Below are 19,495 nucleotides of genomic sequence, written 5' to 3' on the forward strand. Positions count from 1 at the left end.
CAGAGGTCATGGGTTCTAATCCCCGCTCCACCACGTCTGCTCTGTGACCTTGGACAAGTCACTTTACTTCTCTATCCTCAGTTTCCTCACCTGTAAAATGGGGATTAAGACTGTGAGCTTCATGTGGGACAGTCCCAGCACTACCCCAGCACTTAGTACAGTGCCTGGTACATAGTATGTGTATAACAAATACCATTTAAAAAAAAAAGTGTCCTCACTGTTAGGATACAAACTGGGGGAGGCAAGAGGAGGCTCACTTAGATTTACCCAATTTCCACACCCCAATTTCAAATGCCCTCCTCTCAAATTTAATTATCATGCCCTTGAATGGTACTAAAAGTACGCAAGCAAGCTTAGCTTATTTTCCTTTTCATAAAAATTGTCATTATTGGTTTTCTGTATGCCTTCCAGAAGCCAATGGAAAAACAAAACCTTCAAACATGCCATTTAAAAGTACCTGCCACTTAAATGTCTGGCAGTTAAATGGGTTAAAAACCCACCCTATCCATGTTCAGCCTTCAGCAGCAGTTCCATGAGCCACTTTCCCACCGACTCAGGCGATGAAGCCCCGACACACTCCAGAGCTACTACACACAGTGCCTGACCTGACTCCCAGGCCCATGTTTTAACCACTAAACCACACTGCTCTCCAGACCCAGGAAGTGGGGTTTCCACCCTGCCCAGGTGGTGGGGTGGGTGACCCAGCACTGAATGGGAATCAGGGTTTCCAGTCTATAAGGGCTTTGGGCTCCACTGATCCTAAAGATTTTCATCCCCACTGATTTGAAGCACTCGGACATCCTTTCACCAATCCTCATGAGTGTTTAAGGGTTTCTTAAGTGTTTACTGGTCCTCTTATCAAATGCATTTTTCTTTTTGTTAAAAAAGAGTCTTAAAATGAATTCAATATGGCCAGCAGGAAGCTGTAATGTCATGCATTCATTTAGCTATTTGTACTGTTTGCGAGGGCCAGAAAAAAATAGTATTCCTAAAGAAACACTTGCCATGGAGATGCTGTGTTTATAAGTAAACGCAAAATGAAAATGCCAAATCCTTTAAATAATTTTAAAATAATATTTAAATAATTTTTAAATAATTTTTTCTTATGCTTTTTGTTAAGCATTACTAAGTTCAAATGCTGTTCTCAGCACTGGGGTAGGTACAAGTTAATTAGGTTAGACAATAATCTTTCCTTAAACCCAGTTTTACACAAATTTAAAACACAGCTTCAAATTATTTTTAACTATTGGTTGAATCACTGTTAATGCAAAATCATATCCAGATACTGTGCATGCATTCATTATGTGACTGAGATTTTCAGTGTATTCAAAGCTCAAATCTGAGGCCAAAAGTTCTAAATGTGGAAAGATTTTTTTACTAGAAATCAATTTCTAACCTGGTCCTTATAAACTGATCAGGATGGACCACACACTAAAATGAGGTGGTCATTAAATCTGGGCTCTGTTCAACTTCAAGGGGGATAAAGATTCCAAAGATACAGTCCTTCTGGCCAATTCTTTGGATCATTAGTAGACGCACGTCAGGTGACCTAGTACCAATGGATAGAAAGTCAAGGGAGAAAATGAGAGAGAAAGAGAGCGAAAGAGATAGAAAAAAGAGATAAAGAGAGACATCAATCTATTTTAGAGGTATTTTGATTTAAACACACTGCACAATTCCCCCACTGTGCCTGAGATAACATAAATAGGAATCAATCCAGATGTAAAAGGAATAGATGAACAAAAGCAAGTCCATGAAACTTGAGAGGAAGTCAAAAGTGAATTCCAGCTATGGGGCACCACCTGCCGCTCGTCCCTCAGTTCACGGCAAGTCAGCTCAAGTGGAAATCAGCAAAACCATCACCCACAAATTCTACAGAATATGTGAATTACGTTTTAAAGTAGAAAACTTGGATGATAGTCCTTTAAAACCCAGGAATTCTGTTAAAACTCCAAACGGATGAACAGCCGACAGGGAAATATACATTACAACCAGTCAACGTGCCCTCTCATTCTTGTGCCCTCTCAGCTCTCGCTAACATTTCTACTTGCCAAAAACCACTCAGACCCGTATTTGAACCTGGCTACCCTTGGACATCAATAACCCTATTTTATGCTGCCTGGATCTCTGAATCCAACTTCCAGACAAGTTTCGTCAATGGCCAACCGGCATTTAGATACTATTTTTAACTTAAAAGGCAAGTGAAGTCCTGCAGTTCTAGTGAAAGAAATGCAACTTTACAGACCTATCATGTGAGGCTCAGATGTGACCAGAACATTTAAAACATCTTCCAAGGGGAATGGCAGGGAAGTATCAGGTTATCGGAAGTGATAACCTTTTAGTGTTTATCAAGTGCTTATGTTCCAAGCACTGAACAGCAATGTACTCATTCATTCATTCATATTTACTGAGCACTGTGTGGAAAGCACTGTACTAAGTGGTTGGGACAGTACATAATAACAGTAAACAGACACATAATTGAGTTTACTGCACAGGCAGTCCTCAACTTATATTTTAAGTTACAAATGAATGCTGGTACATTTACTCTGTTCCCGCTCTACAACACATCCATTTCATCTTTAAGACACTAGTTCCACTTATCACTTCCAACTGAGGACTTCAGTTTGGGCAGGAAGGTGAGAAGTTCAGTTTTGAATGTGTTGAGGAACAGCGTGGTCTAATGTAGTCTGGGCCTGGAAGTCAGAGGACCTGGGTTCTAATTCTGGCTCCGCCACTTGTCTCCTGTGTGACCGTAAGCAACTCACTACACTTATCTGTGTCTCAGTTACCTTATCTGTGCCTCAGTTACCTCATCTGTAAAATGGGGACTAAGACTGGGAGCCCTATGGGGGACAGGGACTGTGTCCAACCTGATTAGCTGGTATCTACCCCACCGCTGAAGCACAATGCCTGGCACAGAGTTAGTGCTTAATACCAAAAAAAAAAAAATGTCAACAGGTCAGCCAAATGAAAATGCTCTGGGCATAAGCGGAGATGCAAGGTCAGAGGTAGAGAGGCAAACCTGGGAATCCTTCGTGCAGAGTGAGCGGCAGCGTGGCCTAGTGGAAAGAGCACGGGCCTAGGAGTCAGAAGGACCTGGGTTCTAATCCCAGTCTACCACTTGTCTGCTGAGTAATCTTGGGCAAGTCATTTAACTTCTCTATGCTTCAGTTACCTCATCTTTAAAAATGGGGATTAAGACTATGAGCCTTATGTGGGACAGGGACTGTGTCCAACCCACTCACCTTGTATCTTCCCTAGAGCTTAGTACAGAGCCTGACATGCAGTAAATGCTTAGCAAATACTGCAAATTTTATTATTACAGAGGTGGTAGGTGAGGCCACTTGAACAGATAAACTCCCAGACAGAGTGAAATACAGAGCAAGAAGAGCGACAGCCTAGAACAGAATACTCAGAAGGAAAGGGGAGAAGAACAAATACAACTTGAGCTATTTCTTGTATGTGAAACTAGGCAGTTTTTCTGCATGTGCATGCACAAATATTTATGTGCACATTCACTTATATAGTTGCCCTTTGAGAAAACAATGACCCTATTAATATTGCAGTTTTATCCATGGGTATGTGGCTGATTAGATTACAGCACAATCCACCATCTTTTCCACCTCTGAGGCTCGTAAAACTGGTTCCCGGCTGTGCTGTAGCATTTGCTGGGTGCCGGCCCCTGTCTTCATTTGTCTCTTGCTGTGGCAGCCTTCTTGAAGCCTATTCTCCCAAAGAGTCACCCCGGGGTTTAATTGCTGCCCAGCAGGCTGGTCTATCTGCTGTTGCTGTCTCCTGGCTGTCCACAACTATGCCAAACCAGCTGGGTTTTGATTCATTATGTTTTAAAGATGTTTCTTCTTACAGTTCCCAGTACAGCAGCTGTCTGGGTATCCTGTGGTCATTCATTCAATCTCCTCACATGCCCTGGCTCAGTCAGGGTCTGAGGGGATAAACATCGCTTTGATGCTAACAGACTAACTTTGTGCCAGGAGCTTACTCTGTATGATCAAGTGTTGCCGTCTGATGCTCGGCTTGGACTCCAGGTAGCATCAGTGGAGCCATTCTAGAAGTGGTATTTTTTTTCTAATGGTATTTATTAAGTGCTATGTGTCAGGTACTGTATGTACTAAGTGCTGGGAATAGATATGAACTAATCAAGTGGGACACAGTCCATGTCCCACTTCTCACAATGTTCATCCTCATTTTCCAGACAAGGTAACTGAGAGCCAGAGAAGTCAAGGGACTTGTCCAGGGTCTCGCATCAGACGGAGGACTGATTAGAACCCAGGTCCTCTGACTCTACATCGGACATCCGCAGTTAGTTTGGTTCTCCCGGCCACAGAAAAGGCTGATCACTACAGGTTCCTCAACAGACCATGTTACTGCTGTACTCCCCTCCCAAAGATCATGCTGCCAATCTTAAATCAATTTCCTCCCTCGCAGTTATTGGATCACATGCTAAGCCACAGAAAGTGACTCTGAAGTAGAGGCTTGCTCAGGTGTAATTTTGCCAGATCGAGATGTAGCACAAAAACCTCTGCCTTCTTCAGTCTGTCTATTAATTAATCGGTGACTGTGTCCAACCCCATCTGCCTGTACCCCACAGCGCTTACAAGAGTGCCTGGCACAAAATAAGCCCTTCACAAATGCCAGTTATTATCAGAGGTATTTACTGGGCACCAACTGTGCCAAGTACTGTACTAAGCGCTTGGGAGAGTACAATGCAACAAGGTCGGCAGACCTGATTCCTACCCTCTGCTTCCTTATTGATCCCACTTCCTCCAACAAGCCTCCCCTAATGAACTTTCAAGGCTCCAAGTCATATCATAGTGACTTCTAACACTAATATTTACTATTTAATATTTCATATTCCCCTTTTCAGAGACAGTTTTTGGTTTATGGCATTTGTTAAGCACTTACTATGTGTTAAACACTGTTCTAAGTGCTGGGGTAGGTAGGAGTTAATTAGATCGGACACAGTATATACACATTTAAATAAGCATAATTAATTGTTCTCTAAAGTTTATCCTGATTATCTGATTGTAAATACTTCTATCTCCCCTGTTAGTAAGCGCTCTGTGGGCAGGGAATATGTCTTTATGTCTTTAGATACAATATACCTATTGTACTTTTCCCCAAGTGCTCAGTATGGTGCATTATCCCATAGTAGCCACTCAGTATCATTACCATTGCTAATGCAATACTGTTCACATTCAGATTACACATTACAGATATAATAAATGCATTGCAGATATAATAAATTACAGATATTAAACATCAGAGTACACACTATGCCTTTATTTGGTGATGTTATTGCACCTAAGCCTCAACATCAGTGGTGGAAGGTGTGTTGAGGAAAATTAAAAAAAAAATTACTGAGATTTACTATAATAACAATGGTATTTGTTAAGCGTTTACTATGTGCCAAACACCATTCTAAGTGCTGGGGGTAGATACACGGTAATCAGGTTGCCCCACATGGGGCTCACAGTCTTAATCCCTATTTGACAGATGAGGTAACTGAGGCACAGAGAAGTGAAGCGGTTTGCCCAAGGTCACAAAGCAGACAAGAGGCAGAGCCGGATTAGAACCTTCGACTCCCATGCCCGCGCTCTTTCCACTACACTATGCTGCTTCTCCGTCACTTAAGCATTTCTATTTCACGTAAGCACCCGAGTATTCATTTCCCTTCTCTCAGTAGCACTAAGGTAATAGACTGTAAACCTGTCAAAAGGGCAGGGACTGTCTCTATCTGTTACCGATTTGTACATTCCAAGCGCTTAGTACAGTGCTCTGCACATAGTAAGTGCTCAATAAATACTATTGAATTAATAAGGTATATATCTTTATACTATAATAATTATAGTAATTAAGCACTTCACTCCTCTAATGCTAACCTTCTCCATGTACCTTGATCTCATCTATCTGGACCCCGACCTCTAGCCCACGTCCTGCCTGAGGCCTGGAATGCCATCCCTCTTCATATCTGACAATTACTCTCCCTGCCTTCAAAGCCTCTTTCAAGAGGCTTTCCCTGACTAAGCCTTCCTTTCCTCTTCTCTCCCTCCCTTCTGCATCTCTCTGACTTGCTCCCTTTATTTATCCTTACAGCACTTATGTCCTTATCAATAATTCATTTATATTAATGTTTGTCTCCCCCCTCTAGACTGTAAGCTTGTTGTGAGCAGGGAATGTGTCTCTGTTATTACAGTGTACTCTCCCAAGCACTCAGTACAGTGCTCTGCACACAGTACACACTCAATAAATACAGTTGACTGACTGACTGCTATGTGCCAAGGACTAGGATAGATACAAGGCAATTAGATCAGATCTAAACCCGGTCCCATATGGGACTCACAATCTAAGGGGGAGGAGGGGGCATATGCCTCTAATCCCATTCCACAAATGAGGACACTGGGGCACAGAGAAATGAATGAATTGCCAAGCAAACATGGCAGGAAGGTGGCAGAACTGGGATTTGAATCCAGATCTCCTTCGTAATTAGACTGTGGACCTCACGTGGGGTAGGGCCTGTGTTCAACCTAAAAAACTTGTACCTACCCCAGCACTCAGAACAGTGCTCGACACAGAGTAATAGCTAAACAAATACCATTAGTATTATTATTAGATTGAGAAGCCGCATCACGTAGTGGTTACGGCACGGGCTTGGAAGTCAGAGGACTTGGGCTCTAATCCCAGTTTTGCCACTTGTCTGCGGTGTGAACTTGAACAAATTACTTCACCTCTCTGGGCCTCATCTGTAAAATTGGGATTAAGACTGTGAGCTCCATGTGGGACACGGACTGTGTCCGACCTGATTATCTTATGCCTATCCCAGAGCTTAGTACAGTGCCTGGCTCATAGTAAGTGCTTTGTTTTTGTTAAGTGTTTACCATGTGCCGGGCACTGTACTAAGCTCCGGGGTCGATACAAGCTAATCAGGCTGGACATAGTCCACGTCCCACATGCAATTCAGAGTCTTAAACTCCATTTTACGAATGAGATAACTGAGGCTTAGAGAAGTGAAGCAACTTGGCCAAGGACACACAGCAGACGAGTGGCAGAGCTGGCATTAGAATCCAGGTCCTTCTGATTCGCAGGCTCGTACTCTAACCACTAAGCCACAACGGCTTCTCAGTGTTCAATACCACTGTGTTGACCAAGTTATCTGGCTTGCTTGTATCCACCAAGTGTCATTCTCCTTTGTGGATGACAGCTGTTCACATTTGTTAAACGCCTCCTGATTCTTTATGACTAATGTTGCTTTGTTTGGCTGGCTTCCATTGCAGCCCAATTTGAGGAATTTCTAGGAAGTAACATACCAATGACACAACTAGACGGAGGATAGCCATTCGAATGAAAATATCACGCTTACCAAGGTACTGCTACACCCACAATAAGCCACTGCTGTAACTTGGGTGAGTCATTTCACTTCTCTGTGCCTCAACTACCTCATCTGTAAAATGGGGATTAAGGCTCTGAGCCCCATGTGGGACAGGGACTCTATCCAATCTGATTAATTTGCTTGTAGAGTGCTCAGTACAGTGCCTGGCATGTAGTAAATGCTTATATACCATAAGAAAAAAAAACCACAGAGGAGTGATGGATAAGGTCATTACCTAAGACAAAGTACTTACTAACAGGGCATGTAATTTCTTTATTTTTATTAATGTCTCTCTCTGTAGACTTTAAGCTCATTGTGGGCAGGGAGTATGTCTGCTTATTGTTCTTTTGTACTCTCCCAAGGGCTTACTACAGTGCTTTGCATACAGTAGGGGCTCAATAAATAATTCTGAGTGAATGAATGACAGAGTTTGACACCTAAGTACCCCATTAATACTTCGGGGAGGGGATAGCAACTTCAGCAGTTCATTTCAAAGGTGAAGAGTAAGAAGAGTGTCGGTATTAACAGATAGCAAATAGGTCCTGAAAAATCAGGCGCTTATTATGTGCAGCCCTGAAGAACTAGAGAGGAGTCAGAGATAGATGTGAACCATAGACTTTCCTACCGCAATCCCAAAATATCTACAACGAGTCCAGCCGGCTGCCTCTATAGTAGGCTCTGGGGGTCACGAAAACCTGCTTTTTTTCAAAGCAGTACAGCTTGGTGGAAATACCCCAAGGCCCGGGATTCAGACCATCTGAGTTCTCATCCTGGCTCCACCATTGTCTGCCAGGTGCCCTTGGGTGAGTCACTTCACTTCTCTGTCCCCGTTTTCTCACTTGTAAAATGGGGATTAAATCCTACTTAGACTGTGAGCCCTGACTACCTTGTATCAACCCCAGCAGTCAGGACAGTGCTTGGCACACAGCGCTTAACAAGTACCATTCTTATCATTATTACTATTATAAGTAAATAAACAATAAGAAATCACTTGTTTCTGAGATGAAGTGAAGGAAAGAATTGTAGAATACGGCATTTAAGATGGAAAGTGAACAAATTCAAATCCAGGAAAACGCAAGAGTCAGGTATATCAGGGATGAAACAGCAACACGCGCATCCACTGAAGCTCACTGTGCCTCCTTATCCATTGTTATCATCAATGGTATTTATTGAGCGCTTACTATGCGCAGAGCACTGTACTAGCTGCTGGGGGACAAACAGGCTAAACAGCTTGGGAGAGCATAATGCAACAGAAATAGCAGACACTTTCCTGCCCACAAGCTTACAGTCGATCCCATCGCTGACCCCTCCATCTTCCCTCCGGCCTGGTAACTCCCTCCCACTCCATACACACCCGACTACCACTCTGCCTGCCTTCAAAACCTTATTACTGACAGATCTCCAGGCAGCCTACCAGGATTTAAGCCTTTTTATTTTTAAATGGTATTTGTTAAGCCTTTACTATATGCCAGGTACTATTCTAAGCACTGGGGTAGATACAAGACACTGGCATTGAACATGGTCCCTGCCCCACTCACAGTCTTAATCCCCATTTTAGAAGTGAGGTGACTGAAAAACAGAAAAGGTAAGTGATCTTGTCCATGGTCACCCAGCAGACAAGTGAATGTCATGTAGGACAGAGATGTGTCCAACCTAATTATCTTGACTCCACCCCAGTGCTTAAACAAGTGCCTGGCACATAGTAAGCACTTAAATAACTATAAAAAAAGGAGTAGAGCCAGAATTAGAACCCACATCCTCTGATTCCCAGGTTTGTGTTTTCCCCAATTTCCTCTTCCTTCTGCTTCGTCTCTGCACCCTTTAATTACTTGATATTCACTCCCTCCTCAGCCCCACAGCACTTATGTCCGTTTCCATAATTATATTAATGTCTTGTCTCTTCCTCTAGAATGTAAGCTCCTCGAGGGCAGGGAACGTGCCTACCAACTCTGCTGTACTGCACTTTCCCAAGCACCCAGTAAATACCACTGATTGATTCAAAGGTAGAAATCCTCAATTTACACCTAGAAACTTTGGGCCCTTCCATAGAAGTGGGAGTTCTAATCTTTTTTTTGTTGTTGTTGTTGTTGTTGCTGTTATGGTATTTGTTAAGCACTTACTATGTGCTAGGCATGTACTAAGAGCCAGGGTAGATACAAGATCATCAGGTTGGACCCAATCCCTGTCCCATGTAGGGCTCACACTCTTAATCTCCATTTTATGAATGAGGTCACTGAGGCCCACGGAAGCAAAGTGACTAGCTCAAGGTCACATAGCAAACGAGTGGCAGAGCTGAGACTCGAAGCCCGGTCTTTCTGACTCCCAGGCCCGGGCTCTAGCCACCAGGCTTCGCTGCTTCATCTTAGACCCAAACCACAGGCCCTCAGTCTGCTCAAAGCAGCCGCCTCGGGATGGTTTCAGAACTGCCTTCTTTCTGCTAGCCAAACTGAAGGGAGCGCAAGGCAGCTCTCGCGCACATTTCAGCAAGTAGGGCACTTCACCAAGTCTTTGAAGAAGCTTCTTTTTAAGTTAACCTCCCCTCAAACTAAACTTTTCCCAAATCTCTTCCTGCCATTTGCAACTCGAATGATCCTCGGCTGAAAAGGCCTGTATATACTAGGTGCAGATGGCAGCAGTTACAGGCCCGAACCAGATGCTGCAGTCTCTAATTTGATTGAAAGGATATAATTAGACAACAGAAACACTTTAATGAAAGAGGAAAACATGGAGGGAGGGAAAGGCTGAAGGCATTTAACTGATGCCAAAACACCCACCAATAATAGAGGCTTAGAGTCTGGGGAAAAGCAGAGGGGAAAGCCCCTTACAATGACGGTCCCCATCCTGTTTATTTCCCCACAGACACAGGAATAGGGATTTTATTATTGTAGATTTCCACTGTATTTTATGTGGGAACAATCTGATTAAAACCAGAAGAGGCTTCAGTAGGACATCAAAGAAAAACAAATATGGCTTCTGTGGTCATTATTAAAAATATTTTTACCAGCTCAATAATGTTCTTTGAAGATGAAATGCTATAGATTGAACAGCAGCTAGTAATTTACATATGATGACCTGATCGACTAATAGTGACTCACTTTCCATACTGTTCTAGAACTACTTATTTGCCCTGCTTTGATTCGATGAAAAAACTGTCTCTCTCAGACACTAAATAAATGTTACTGTCAATTTGGAAGGCAGATGAAATGACTCTAAAGGATCCAGAAACCATCTCTAGTTCTACATTCCAACAAGTCCAGACCACTTTCTTTCCCTCCAGAAGCTGCCTTGACTGATTGCTGGATTTTTGGTTGAATGCAAAATGACACTTAGTGTGTGCGCACGCCGTGTCAGTCGGGCCCAAGAATCTAACCAAACTGAAAGAAATCCAGCCCTCGGGGTCTGCAGTTGTTGAATGTAGTGGGATACTCCTGAAGCATGCATGCGACAATCTCCCCAACCCACTGGAAGCAAGGCCCCACCCGTGTGTTAAATCCAACAATAAATGTTCATATACTGGCTCCTGGCCAGGAATTAAATCACTGTTAATGGAAATGGAAACTGGGCATCCCAGACTCTATATGGGGCTTGGGAAGGAGAACAGAAACACGGCCTATTAGTCCCCAGCTTCACACCTCTTAAAGCTGGTGCTGGCCTAGCTCAGACCAACGAAGCCCTAACCTTTCTGGGGGTTACCTGTGGGGACCTGAGACCCCCTCTGACTATGCTCCTGACAGAACCTTTCTCTTCCCCAGTTATGTTCCAGTCCAAGAAAAAGTGGGGACCAAAAGCAGGGTGTCAGTGGATAGATCAAGGGCCTGGGAGTCGGAAGGACTTGGGTTCTAATCCCAGCTCCGCCACATGTCTTCTGGGTGACTTTAGGCATATTTCACTTCTCTGGGACTCAGTTACCTCATCTGTAAAATGAAGACTAAGAATGTGAGTCCCATGTGGGACAGGGACTGGGTCCAGCCTGATTAACTTTCATTTACCCCAGTGCTTAGAACCCTACTTAGCACTCAGTGAGCATTTAGCAAGTACCATAATTATTATTATTAAAGCCTGGAAGGTCTCCGGACTTTTCCTCCTGGATTGGCAAATTACATTCCTCTGACTGCTCAGGTGAATTCCCAAGCTCTGATTGAGAAACCTTCCTTTCTTCTTTTCCACACCAGTGCCGGCAGACAGTGGTAAATCCGGCGGGGTGAGAGAGACCCAAAACCCAAAACCTTCTCAAAGAGGAGGGGGCTTGGCCGCTCAACGCCTTAGCAACAGCATCGAGAGACAAAGACTGAGGCAAACTATAAACCTCTGCTGAGTGTTTTGCATTAACTATTTCCCAATTCAAACAATCTGCTATTTTTTTCAAGAAATGTTTTAATTAAGAAAGTAATCTGCTAAACACATTAGGTTTTTTTAAAATACAATATTTAATTTAAAATGTAATGATAGAAACGTGAAAATTTAAATAAAAAAAATCCCCCACCCTCCTACACCAAGCCACACCCCACCAGAACTCAGGCCCCAAAAAACTAAAAAGCTTTGTTCTGTGCCTTCTGAGTCTTCGCTGTGGATTATCCATGTACCTTCCAAATCCAGCCACGCAGGCTATAGCTAACTCTGGGCCTGTTGACCTCACTTCCTATGCCCACCCCAAACGCTCACACACCCTACTCACCCACCGCTCTCTGAGAAACTCTAAACCCACCCATGGAATTTCCCTCCAGTTCTCACAATCCACTACGAAGCAACAGCTGGAGTTTGGCAGTGCTCTTGTTCAGCTGACAAAGAACGCTGGAGAGCTGTTTCAGAGGTGCTTGGGTCTCAGTGGTGATTTCCAGTAATGGAACCCCCAAGCAAGGAGCTCAGAATGGCTTAATTTACCAAGGGAGGCAGGAGCATTTCCAAATTGGTGACTGTTTTAATTTCTGGTCAATAGGTATTTACTGAGCGCTTACTGTGTGCAAGAGCACTGGACTAAACACTTGGAGGAGTAGACTGCAAAAGAGTTGGTAGACACGCTCTGGGTATTGGGTGAAGGAACAAGTGCTCGGCACTCCGAACCTTAGATTCAACAACCCTGTACCATAGACAATCAATTGCCTACACATGAAAATGCACTGACATCAAAAACGCTATCACAAAGGCTCATTCCAACTATGTGGTCCTCCAAGGTAGAAATTCTCGGCCTATAAACTCCCTGGGGGCAGGAACAGCAACTCTGAACTCTGTTGTACGGGACTTTCTCAAGTGCTTACTACAACGCTCTGCACACAGTGAGTGCTCAGTAAGTACCATTCATCTCCCTCTAGACTGTAAGTTGGCTGTGGGGAGGGACTGTGCCTACTGACTTGTTTCACTGTACTTTCCCAATTGCTTGGTACAGTGCTGTGCAACCAGTAAGCACTCAATAAATACGATTGATTGATCAGTGTTGCGTTGGCCCCGTTTCTTAATGCCAAGCTCTGAAAGTTCCCCCGCAATGCCTGCTCCTTTCCAAAGTAGTGAACCAGGGTTCTTTCTCCCTGTTGCCCTCTGTCTCGCCCAACCCCGCTGAGAGGGGTAGCCAGCACTCTGCTTCTCCCTCCCTCCCCACAGTTGGTGGAGAAGGTTGGAAGAGGGTAAGAAAGATTATTTGGGGCAGAGGATAGACAGTAATTAGAAAGCACTGAAGAATGAGCTAACTTTTGTTAAAGCCAGATTTCATAAATGCAAACCACCAGTAGCTTAAGTATTGCAATATTGAGCAGAATATAAAGTAATGAAATAATTTTTTCCATCCACAAAACTTTGAGAAAATTACAGTATCCAAGAAAATAGGAGAGCGCACTTGGCTTATCCTTAAAGCATTTTTTTTATTTTATTAAAGTGAGTCTGACAACTAGTGGGTAGTCTTATGCTCGGGAGATAACTTGTTTATGGCAAAGTGGTATCTTACTTGGGCCTCACTTGGAAAGACTACTGAAGAGCAGAGTGAGGAGTTGGCTTTGGGAGGCAGTTCGATGTCATGTCAAGAAGAACCCCTATAATTCCCCTATAGAGACGCAGCGTGACCTAGTGGATAGAGCCCAGGCCTGGGAGTCAAAAGGACCTAGGTTCTAATCCCCGCTCCGCCACTTGTCCTCTGGTGTGATCTTGGGCAAGTTACCTTACTTCTCTGGGCCTCAGTGACCTCATCTGTAAAACGGGGATTAAGATTGCGAGCCCTCTGTGGGACAGGGACTGTGTACAACCTGATTACCTTGTATCTACTCCAGTGCTTAGAACGGTGCCTGGTACACAGTAAGCGCTTAACAAAGACCACAATTATTACTAGTTTTGTTTCGACCACTGTTTCTTAACCCCTTTCCAGAGGCCCCATGAGATTTCAACATTCGCCCTCCAGAGAGCGTTATTCCAGTCTGAAGAAAAAAAATTATTTAAGCACAATTGAGAAGTGATGCCCTCCCCGCCAAAACACTATTAGCTACCAGTGTTCCAGTCAAATCCCCACCACCGACCACCCCCGGGCTGCATTCTGAACCTTGTACGGCAAGAGGAGGGATAGACGAAGTTAGTTTTCCTCCTCCCCAAGGAGCAAATTAATTCACTCCCATTCATACTTAACCGCTAGTCCACCTGCGGATGAAATCCGCATCTGACATTAGAAAACCTGATGCTTTATGTGAACAGCTTGCAATTCTACTGACAGCCAAGGCACCTCAGTTTTCCCCCCAACTCTCTCCTCAGAAACAACTAATACTGAATAACCTGGCTGACCAACCAGTGACTTGTGACCACTTAGTGAAAAATACTGCTGACCAGCCACATCAGACCAGAAAAACACAAAACCATTTCCTAAGAATCATTCAGATGGCCCATTCTATTGACCTGATGCCGGGGTTTAACTTTTACAGAATATAAATCCATTGATCTCATAGAATCTTAAACCTGGGACCAAAATATCCTGGGCGGCTCTAGAGGGGCAACCTGGAAACACCAATTTCCCCCCTACAGCTGTCAAGGCACAAGAATAAGGTAAGTTTTACTATCAGAAGTTCAGACTTTTGACTAGAGGGATAGAGAGTTCTTCCCCCTGCCCCTCAAGGCTTGCTAACAAGATCTTCTATTTCTTGACACTTAAGGTGCATCACTTAATATACCAGTAACCCAAAAGGGAGTATATCCAAAATACATACTCACACCCTAGCTGCAAGGAAGGGTGTGAGACAGACAGAAAAACAACTTTTACCTTCCTCCTTTCAGTGCCCCGCCTCTCTGCAGACTTTTTTCCTCCAACAATCCTGGGCCGAGAGGACGCAAGCAGGATTCCTCTTCCCCTCCCAAAATGTCTGAGCTCGTTCTCTAGACTATAACGTCCTTGTGGTTAGGAAATGTGTATGTTCTACTGTAATAATGATGGCATTTGTTAAGCGCTTACTATGTGCGACAGCCCAAGCTCTCAGTACAGTGCTCTGCACAGAGTAAGCACTGAGGCAAACAGCTTAACTTCTCTGTGCCTCAGTGACCTCATCTATAAAATGGGGATTAAGACTGTGAACCCCACATGGGACAACCTGATTACTTTGTATCTACCCCAGCACTTAGAAGAGTGCTCGGCACATAATAAGCGCTTAACCAACACCATCATTATTAATAAATACGACTGACGGAGCAAACCCAGTATGAGGAGCTGTTAGTTGTAGAATGTCAGAAATACACAGCGTGGCTCAGGGGAAAGAGTCCGGGCTTGGGAGTCTGAGGCCATGGATTCTAATCCCGGCTCTGCCGCTTGTCAGCTGTGTGACCTTGGGCAAATCACTTAACTTCTCTGGGCCTCAGTCCCCTCATCTATAAAATGGGGATTAAGACTGTGAGCCCCACGTGTGGCAACCTGATTATGCTGTATTTACCCCAGTGCTTAGAACAGTGCTTAGCATATAGTAAAGGCTTAAATACCAACATTATTATTATTATTAAATACCAACGACAGAAAAGATTGGAGGTTCTAGCTTCTCCGCTGCAAGCAAATCCTCCCTTTTCCACCACTTACCCTGTCTCGTTAAGACCTGTTTGAACTCCCCAAAACGTCGACCTCCTCAGGACAAGAAAATTTCCTCTCTTGGAGGTCACCAGGGCAGTCAAGGTAGAGCTTGCTTTTTGGCTGTCACTCCAAGCTGGGAATAGCCTGCTCCTGCCTGCAAAGGCTCCGCCGCTCCAACTGCACACTCCAAAGAGCAGCAGACAGGGGTAGTTTATGGGGAGCTATTTTATCTTCAAAGCAGCGTGGCTCACTGGAAAGAGCCTGGGCTTAGGAGTCTGAAGTCATGGGTTCTAATTCCAACTCTGCCACCTGTCTGACTTGAGGCAGGTCACTTGCCTTCTCTGGGTCTCAGTTCCCTCATCTGTAAAACGGGGATGAAGACCGTCAGCCTCACAAGGGACACCCTGAGTACCCTGTATCTACCCCAATGCTTACAGCAGTGCTCAGCACATAGCGCTTCACAAACACCGGCATTATTATTATTATTCTCTAGAGGAATAAAATTCCAGACTCCCTGGTGGGGCTTCGTGGTCCGAGGTGGGTGACAGAGCTCAGATCATGCAGGAAGGAGGGGAGCTCAGCCCTTCTGCGGCCGCTTCCCCGGCCGAGGTCTCAGTGGAAAGAGCCCGGGCTTGCGAGTCAGAGGTCATGGGTTCAAATCCCACCTCAGAGAAGCAGCATGGCTCAGTGGAACGAGCCCTGGCTTGGGAGTCAGAGGGCACGGGTTCGAATTCTGGCTCTGCCACTTGTCAGCTGTGAGACTGTGGGCAAGTCACTTCCCTGTGCCTCAGTTCCCTCATCTGTAAAATGGAGATGAAGACTGCGAGCCTCATGTGGGACCACCTGTTGACCCTGTATCTCCACCAGCACTTAGGACAGTGCTCTGCACCTAGTAAGCGCTTAACAAATACCAACATGATTATTTGCTGTCGTCTGTGTCGCGGTGGGCGAGTCGCTTCACTTCTCTGGGCCTCAGTGACCTCCTCTGGAAGATGGGGATGAAGCCTGGGAGCCTCACGGGGGACACACTTGTATCTCCCCCAGCGTTCAGGACAGTGCGTGGCACATAGTAAGCGCTTAATACCAGGGGAAGCAGCGTGGTCCAGTGGAAAGAGCTTGGACTTGGGAGTCCGAGGTCATGGGTTCGAATCCCGGCTCTGCCACTTATCAGCTGTGTGACTGGGGGCAAGTCACTTCACTCTGGGCCTCATCTGTAAAATGGGGATTAACTGTGAGCCTCACGTGGGACAGCCTGATGACCCTGGAGCTCTCCCAGCGTTTAGAACAGTGCTCTGTACATAGTCAGCGCTTAACAAATACCAACATTATTATTATTAAAATGGGGATGAAGCCTGGGAGCCTCCCGTGGGACCCCCTGATGACCCTGTATCTCTCCCAGCGCTTAGAACAGTGCTCTGCACAGAGTAAGCGCTTAACGAATACCCACATTATTATTATTAAAATGTGGATGAAGACTGTGAGCCTCCCTTGGGACCGCCTGATGACCCTGTATCTCCCCCAGCTTTTAGAACAATGCTCTGCCCATAGTCAGCACTTAACAAATACCCACATTATTATGATTAAAATGGGGAATGAAGCCTGGGAGCCTCCCCTGGGACCCCCTGATGACCCTGTATCTCCCCCAACGCTTAGAGCAGTGCTCTGCACCTAGTAAGCGCTTAACAAATACCAACGTGATTATTATTACATGATGAACGTCGGAGGCACGACGGGGGGGGGGGGAATGGCATTTTTTCCGGGGAGAAGGAGTCTTTTCCTTCCCTTTGTTGCAAAGAGGGGATGGTGGGGGGGAGGAGGTCGGGGGGGGGGGTCCTGCTCGGGTGGGGGAGGGGAGGGGGGGAGACCCCTCCCCCTCTTTGGGGTCGGGCCGGGGCGGGGGGCACTTACCGGGAGCGGGTCGGGCGGCCAGCGCCAGCGCCAGCGCGGCGGAGAGCAGGAGCAGCGGGGCGTCGGGCGGCGCCATGGGCCGCTCAGTGCGGGGCCCCGGGGCGCGGGGAGCCGGGGGCGGCCATCGGAGCGGGACCGCGGGCCCCGCCTCAGGACCGGCCCCCCGACGCCCACGCCCCCGCCGGGACACGCCCTCCGCGGGCACGCCCACGCCCAGCCACGCCCCCTGCGGGCACGCCCACGCCCGGCCCCGCCCCCCGCCGGGCACGCCCACGTACGGCCCCGCCCATTGGCGGGTGCGTCCGCGCGTGCCCCCGCCCCAAGACGGGCGCGCCCGCGCGTGGCCACGCCCCCCGCCGGGCACGCCCACGGCAAGCCACGCCCCCAGAGAGCGCGGCGGGGGAGCTGCCGAGGAGCCCCCCCCCCCCCTTGCCCCTCTCATACCTGAGCGCCCGCCGAGGGGGCCCCTGCTGCCCATCACTGCCACGCGCCTTCGCTATTGGATGGGAGGAAAAGGGGGGGGTTACGCCCTGGGCCCGTCCATCACCGCTCTGCTCGCTCGCTATTGGCCCGCGGAGGAAAGGGGGGGCCCGCCCTAGCCTATCACCGCCCTGCTCGCGTTTGGATGGGAGGAAAGGGGGCGGGGCCGGCCCTGGCCATCACCGCCCTGCTCGCTCGCTATTGGGTGGGAGGGAAGGGGGCGGGTCCCGCCCTGGCCCTGTCCATCATCGCTCTGCACGCTCGCTATTGGCCCCGCGGAGGAAAGAGGGCGGGGCCCGCCCTGGCCCTGTCCATCCCCGCCCTGCACGCTCGCTATTGGTCCCGCTGACGATAGGGGGCGGGGCCTGCCTCAGGGAGCCGCTTATTCATTCAATCGTATTTATTAATTAATTCATTCATTCAATAGTATTTATTAAGCGCTTACTATGTACAAAGCACTGTTCCTACAAGGTGATGACGTTGTCCCACGTGGGGCTCACAGTTTTAACCCCCATTTTACAGACGAGGTAACTGAGGCACAGAGAAGTTAAGTGACTTGCCTAAAGTCGCACAGCTGGCAAGCGGCAGGGCCAGGATTAGAACCCATGATCTCTGACTCCCAAGCCCGGGCTCTCTCCACTGAGCCAGGTCATCTGGTTGTCCCATGAGGGGCTCACAGTCTTCATCCCCATTTGACGGATGAGGTCACTGAGGCCCAGAGAAGTTAAGTGACTCACCCAGGGTCACACAGCAGACAAGTGGAGTGGCAGAGATTAGAACCCACGACCTCTGACTCCCAAGCCTGTGCTCTTTCCACTGCGCCCTGGACAATCAGTATGTGCTTCCTAACCTTGAACCTTCAGAATACCTGTTTTGATGTGTACATATCTATAATTCTACTTACGTACATTGATGCCTGTTTACTTCTTTGTGTTGTCTGTCTCCCCCTATTAGACTGTGAGCCCGTTGCTGGGCAGGGATTGTCTCTATCTGTTGCCCAATTATACATTCCAAGCGCTTAGTACAGTGCTCTGCACACGGTAAACACTCAATAAATGCGATTGAATGAATGAATGTCCTTCTCCCCCCATCTAGACTGTAAGCCCGGTGTGGACCCGGATCTTTCTCTTTATCACTGCCTTGTGCTTTCCAAGCGCTTAGTACAGTGCTCTGCACTCAATAAATACGATTGAATAAATGATTATCTGCCCCCCTTCTAGACTAAACCCCGTGTGGGCCGAGACTGTCACTCTTTATTGCTGTCTTGTGCCTTCCAAGCACTTAGTACGGTGCTCTGCACACAGTAAGTGCTCAATAAATATGAATGAATGTCTATCTCCCCCCTTCTAGACTGTAAGCCCGGTGTGGGCCGGGATTCTCTCTCTTTATTGCAGTCTTGTGCTTTCCAAGCGCTTAGTACAGTGCTCTGCAATCAGTAACTGCTCTATAAATACAACTGAATGAATGAGCCTATATTTTTAGCCAGAACTAAACACATTCCACCGGTGGCTGACCCCCTGAGAGAAAGCTCCCAATTCCACAAGGCAAAAGCCTTATACTGTTTTTCTAACCCAATTAGGGCCTAAGTTATTTGAGTGCTATAAACACCCCTCCCTGAGCAGACGGGGGATTTTTCCTCAAAGTCGACTCAGTCCCTGATAATTGGAACTAAACCGTGCAGGTTCAAACAGGGACAATGA

General features: G+C 46.5%; 1 protein-coding gene across 1 annotated transcript in view; it reads right to left on the reverse strand.

Moving 5' to 3' along the window:
- Nucleotides 1-17,406, reverse strand: part of KREMEN1 (kringle containing transmembrane protein 1) — a 60,847-nt gene extending 43,441 nt beyond the window's left edge. Inside the window, exon 1 of the mRNA XM_029049225.2 lies at nt 17,316-17,406. Coding sequence (XP_028905058.1) covers nt 17,316-17,391 — 76 coding nt within the window. The 5' untranslated portion in view covers nt 17,392-17,406. The remainder of the gene's footprint in view (nt 1-17,315) is intronic.
- Between the last annotated feature and the right edge of the window lie 2,089 nt (nt 17,407-19,495).

Source organism: Ornithorhynchus anatinus, chromosome 21 (assembly GCF_004115215.2).
Source record: "Ornithorhynchus anatinus isolate Pmale09 chromosome 21, mOrnAna1.pri.v4, whole genome shotgun sequence".
Lineage (NCBI taxonomy): Eukaryota > Metazoa > Chordata > Mammalia > Monotremata > Ornithorhynchidae > Ornithorhynchus > Ornithorhynchus anatinus.